Below are 6,126 nucleotides of genomic sequence, written 5' to 3'. Positions count from 1 at the left end.
AAAAGGGGTTGGAATGTCTGGTGTTCTGCGGTTTTAGATATTATGAATCCCAAGGGGCCAGTAAGCCATTCCAAAAATATATTACGCGAGAACCACTGGACGGTATCTTTGTCAACCCTGCTTTTTAATTTTTATTTTTAATACGCCATCATTACATCGCTTTATTTTCTCTATCTCGATATAATTAATTCTCGGTGTATCCATCACTAAACGAGATGCCCTTTTCCTCAGATGCAATGTTATTGTTTATCCAACTTATTTTTAAATTGTTTCAGTGTGATTTTAATAAGTCGATTAAAGGGGATAGGTCATGCTATTTTAGGTAATTTTGTTAATTATGAGCTCTAAACGTCAAATTGACGGAGCAAGAGTCTTTCGTTTGCAAAATCACGGCCACATAACAACTGAGAATGATTTTCCAGCGGCGTAAATGACATTTTGATATAGACTGATATAAATTTGAAAAAAGGTGGGGCGACCTTTTTCAAATTTACCCAACTGAATTCAATCCATTTCAATCCTCTCCAGTTTTGTCCATCCATGTCCCTTCTTGGCTTCCCTGTGTTTTGTTAGAGTTCTTCTATAGTTTTGAACAGTTATTTTAATATTTTAATTAATTCTGTGACTATTTGATCAGTGCTGAAATTGCCTAAAACTGTGTGACCTAGCCCCTTTTAGTGGCAGCTGATTCCTCTATTGTCGTCACACTAAAAAAGGAAAAGAGAGAGCCTGAGTTCGAAGTTGTAGTTGTTTTTGTTGAGGCACATTCAATGACGTAGTGACTATTTTGAATTGGGTTTTTCCCCTAATAGTCTATAAGTTTTGCCGAGAATTCCATTTAAGTAGTTGACGCTTCTATGAGAGTAGCAGCGTGAAGAAATAATCGAAGAGTTGAAACCTACGTTAGTACGAGCTTTTACGATTTCTTCAAGCACCATTTTAGAAAAATCCACCATGAACGAAACAAAGAGGAAATTCGACTGGTTTTTTATAAAGAAGTCAGCCTGTGGACCCAAATTTAAAATGTTGTTGACCGTAGGAGCTGTGGTGGTGATCATTTTAGTGGTCTCTCTTACTCTCTTTATGACATTTCAGAGTGAATCAACTATTTCCAGTGGTGAGTGACAAAATAGCTTAATTTTCAGATGAATTTCAGACTCTCATAGAAGGTAAACATTTGAAGCATACACACCACTTCCGACACAAGATGCTTCGCTCAGCATTTTCGGTTTCATTTGCTCATCTGTATGATCATGCAGCTCAGCCGTGGCCAATTTACCTTCAATTTCACATTGCCTTTCGAGAAAAACTCTCGGTTCGGGAAATTTTATTCTAATTCAGTCAAATGAGCTCGATTTTAGCATGGGCTGGATCTGTTATTTTTCTTGGATTCTGATCTTACTCAATATTTAATATGGCTTTGTACAATACAATAAATAACATACTTATTTCCTTACCCTTTCATAAAAGATGAACCAAAGGACAAGAGGAGCAAAGTTAACCTGGTTGACTGCATGAACAAAACTCTGTGTGACGACAATGCCGTTTGTACAGCCACCGGCCGGAATCATTACACCTGTCTTTGTAACAGAGGCTTTCAAGGAAATGGCCTCGTTTGTCACGGTATGGGAAGTGTTTTCTAACCATGTCATGTCCCTGGCCTGCCGAGAAAACGTGTTGCTTAGAGATAGTATTTCTGGGGTTTCGTAGCAAAGAACACCTGAGGCCAAAGTTACGTGTTTTGAAAAATGGGACAAGACCAAAAACTTGAGAGAATTGAGGAGAAGGGGAGAACGCAACGCGAGGCAAAACGAAAAATTCCGTTTCTCAGACTTTCTTTTCTCCTAAATCCTTCAGGAATGCTCACTGGGCAGGTTTGTGGGTTAACGTTGTCCCACTGTCGTTCATGGGCCAAGATCCCCCAAAATAGGGTTTTTTGTACCGTGTCGAGGGACCAGTGCTATCATAGATTTTTCAAACCTACAATAACTGAAGTTTATTTTAAAGTATGATGGCAAGCCTCTATGAATGGCTTGCTTGCTCTAATAATGTGATAAATGATGTCATTCAAAACTGTCTTATGGCCTTGAATCTGCTTCACCACCTCAAATTCTGAGGAATATTCATTGTACAATTCATTTTCTTAATGACATTTTGTACAAAAGACAAATTAAATAGGATGCTGGATTCAATCAAGAAACAATGACAACTGTAAAAAAATATGTTCTTGTTGCCATGACAACGAAAATGGCCATTCAGTCTGTAACTGAAATATAAATCACTGCAAAAAAGTTTTCTACTTCCTAATTTTTAAAAAGGTAACATCAACAGTTTATGTTGTCATTTAAAAAAAAACAGTCTTTGGCATATCCCTTTAGCACACGTTTGGATTGTCAAGCTAATGAGTTCCAAAGCGGTTCATCCTTCTGCAGCCATTCTGGTACCAGACACAGCGCCCTGGAGACTTTTCCCTTTTCCTGTCAGTCAAATTTGTTCAAGTGTCATTTTCACTGAAATGAAATGAAAGAGTAATATTAAATTTTAAACAAACATGACGGCTGAGTTATGTTGAAAGCAGTCAGCAGTTTTCATGACAACCTTAAATAGTTATTGTATGCATTTAATGAAGTACATTGTTTGAAACGCAATGCAAATTTGATAGTAGCAAATCAAATGAAAATGAATACACTTTTTTGTGAAAGGGTGTATAAAATATATATTTCATATTTACTAATGGCAGCAAAACTCTTACCAATCGCTATCTTCACCTTCATGGTAATCCCCATCGACAGCTACATCATCATCATCGCCATGATCAGGCCTGTTTGACTGTGCAATTTTGAAGGCGACACAAGTCAGTACATCTCTGGCCATTGACAATACAGGAACAGGATGGAAGTTTGCAGGACCTACTGCCTGCACAGGCAAGATAGTAGTTCCAAGAATGCTTGCGGAGTCGGCTGAGCACCCATCCAGTCTACAACCAGCTTGCCATCTTCGGTGCACCAGCTAGATCCTACCGGTGATGGAAGGTCTGGGTATTTTTTTAAACTTTGTCTCCAGACAGAAGTCTGGTAACCCCGGGTCCCGTGGGTAGGGGGGGGGGGGGGGGTACTCCGAGACAAATTGGGTAGAGGTGTGCAGCCTGCTTCCCAAAACCCTTACCCCATTTTTGACCAAAATCAGCGATTTTCCCAACCCTATTTATGACCTGACCAAAAATTTGTTATCCTATTTATGACCTGACCCTTAAATCAATACCCTGGTACAGACCTGCCTTATAATTATTTCCCTAGTTCAGATCAATGTTAAAGGCAATGTTTAGGGGGAGAGGAAGGCAAAGCGCGGAAGGAAGAAGGGGGAAATGATAAAGAAGTAACTTCTTCTAAATAAAAAACGAATTCAAGACTAGACTGTAAAAGTCGATACCCTATTTATGACGAAAATGGCGGAAAAACCCTACCCTTTGGGGCCGCACATACCTATATAGCCCATATAAGGGAGTACCCCCCCCCCCCCCCCCTTCGGGTCTGGTAGTTAGCCCGTAGCGAGTGCTTGCGAAGCGTATCGTTGTACGGTGGTAGCTGATTGGATTCAATGTCTCCTCTCTTCAAACAGAACAGTCTTGTATCGCAGCTCATTGATGTCACTTGTTCCCGGGGTACTACAATACATGGCGCATGTAAACTTCTGAAGGTTACGACGGTACAGGTGATCCGACAGATTCCATTCCATACCCAGTTGCTGGAACGTTTCTTGAAATTCTGCAGTTCGTGTCACGATTCAATACCCTGCTACTTTTCCCCGTACGGCAAATGCACTGACCATGTCACAGCCAGAGAATGCATGAAAGCCCGGCACTGATCTGCAGACATTTGCTCCAACACTTTCAACTACTCTGGAGACTTTTATGTACTTGACTCTAGTCTGCGAACCACAGTTAATGAATATTGAGGAAGGAATAAAACACTTGAGAGCCAAAAGAAGTCCCAAAACATCGATGTCTTCTGATACTATGAAGACTGAAGCAAAGCTCGATCTAGCTGCATGGAGTGCGTGCAAGAGGGCTTGGATATCTTGAGTTGATTCCAGCTCACTGATTGGTTGCGCTACACGTGACAACCAGTATCTTTCCTGATAGCTTCTCCATGTACTTGTCTTTCTTCCACTCGCTGGCTACAAAAATTATGAATTCTTGTTTGCTTTTTGAGCTACACAGGAATTTTCTCCACTGTTTAATCTTGTGATCGGCTGGAATATTTCGGTATTACTTCCTGATCCTTCGCCTGTCTTGTCTCGCTCGGCGTAATCATCGAAGACAACATCGATTCTGTCACTGGATCCACCTTTGCTTAGAACTCTGCAAAGCAGAGTTTCAGCAACTGCAGAAAATGTCTTCAGATCACCTTTCAAACGCTGGACTAAGGCCATTTCATCACTGACATATGCTGAGGGCTGGGGAATGGAATCTACAGCTTGGACATTTTTCTGGAGTTCTTTTGCCAGGGGCGCTTTGCTTGTCTTACTCATCAAGCCATCTGGGGTAGCCAATGACCATGTCAGGGCGCGACGAAAGTGCTGTCCGATAGCCCGGGGCTAGTGGAATGACTTGTCGGGCTAGCGTTTTCTTATCGTAGCTTGCCCGACGGGCAAGCACCGTTGCTTTCTCTTTTCTGGTGATAAATTGAGCTTTTATACCAAAAAGTGTGTCGCAGAAAGCTCCTGAGAGAAAAGGATAACGTTATGAGGCCAAATTAACGTAGCGTGACAACGTTTTGCGCCGCATTGTAGTTGCGTCCGTAAATAACGTCATGACTTTTTCTGCTTACATAAGCGACCGAAATATATTTTTTGAAATGACAATATTTGCCGACTGACAGCGTGCAGTGCAAGATAATAAGTCTAATTAAATTCCAGCCAAGTCACGGTGCAGTGGATTTTCTCGGAAATTTAGGTGCGTTTCGTTGGGAAAATCCAAACCGGATTCTTGTTTCTAGGCCCACTAAAATTAAAAAAACAAGAAAAAACTCGCTTGAAGAAAAGCTAGGCTGGTGCCGTTATCATCCGATAAAAAAAATGAAAACAAAAACACGCAACTCGAGTAATTTAAAACATGACGTTTTCTCGCTTCTGGAAGAGTTTGTCAGCTTGACTAGCTTTGAAGAGAATTTATTCCATCGAATGTCGACTTCAGATTACTTCAGATTACAGTGGTAGTAAAATTTAATTGACCGATCGCAACGTTCATGGCATTCACAAAAATAACTGTGTTGTGATTTCCGTAGCCTGTGTACAGCCGCCCACTCTCCGCTGAAAAAAAAAGAATCGGAGTGGAGCGTCTGTGATTTACCGTTGACAGGAGCCGATTACCGTCAAAATGTAGTAGTTCTAAAAATAGAAAGATACGGGACAGGGTAGACTCAAGACAATACAGATGGAAGCTCCGGGTAATGGGCTCCTGCCGTTGATAATTGTGTTTAATACCACGTGATTTTTCCTGGAATGTGTGGAAAATGATTTGATTAGTTATTACCCATCGATCATTACATCATTGAAACAACGAGTTTTGCTTGACTTTAATTTTTACTTCTCTACATCAACACCGTGAGAACCACCGTGACAATTTTTTCTTGTGCAATTTGCGCACGGTAAAAAATACGAATTAAAATATTTTTGAAAGAGGTTTTTCTTTTAAAGCACGAGCGGAATTGTTATCTATGGAGTGTAAAGTGGAAATCGATTCTACGTACATTTGTAGGAATTGTTGTCAGCGCTAAAGAAACCAAAGCGCTCCTGACGAATCTTCACGAGTTGAATATCTGTAGCACTATTCAAAAGATTGTCCACTCGAAAACGTCTCCCGCTATTCCTTACCAGTCAATGAAACCCAACGCCTTGCTCGGACCAGCCTAGCCATTCTCAAGAACAATCTACAGAGCGTGTTGCCCTGGAAGATTTGAGATGTGGACATATCGAGGAAAATAACAGCCCATCGGCAATCATCTGTGCTGCTCTGAAGATTAGAGCCGTACCCGGTTGGAAGACTTGTAAATACATCCTTTCCGTGAAAGAATGCCTCTATCCTATAAAGCCAAGGTATCTTACAACTATCGGAGACGCTTTTTA

The 6,126-nt window shown here is 40.9% G+C and overlaps 1 protein-coding gene across 1 annotated transcript in view; it reads left to right on the top strand.

Moving 5' to 3' along the window:
- The first annotated feature begins 832 nt into the window (after positions 1-832).
- LOC138040930 (fibrillin-1-like) overlaps positions 833-6,126 on the top strand; it is an 18,241-nt gene continuing 12,947 nt past the window's right edge. The window contains exons 1-2 of the mRNA XM_068886662.1: positions 833-1,117; positions 1,471-1,623. Coding sequence (XP_068742763.1) covers positions 955-1,117; positions 1,471-1,623 — 316 coding nt within the window. The 5' untranslated portion in view covers positions 833-954. The remainder of the gene's footprint in view (positions 1,118-1,470; positions 1,624-6,126) is intronic.

This window comes from Montipora capricornis, chromosome 3, assembly GCF_036669925.1.
Source record: "Montipora capricornis isolate CH-2021 chromosome 3, ASM3666992v2, whole genome shotgun sequence".
NCBI classification, from domain to species: domain Eukaryota; kingdom Metazoa; phylum Cnidaria; class Anthozoa; order Scleractinia; family Acroporidae; genus Montipora; species Montipora capricornis.
Note: the sequence above shows the minus strand (reverse complement) of the source record. Positions and strands in the feature narration are given on the sequence as shown.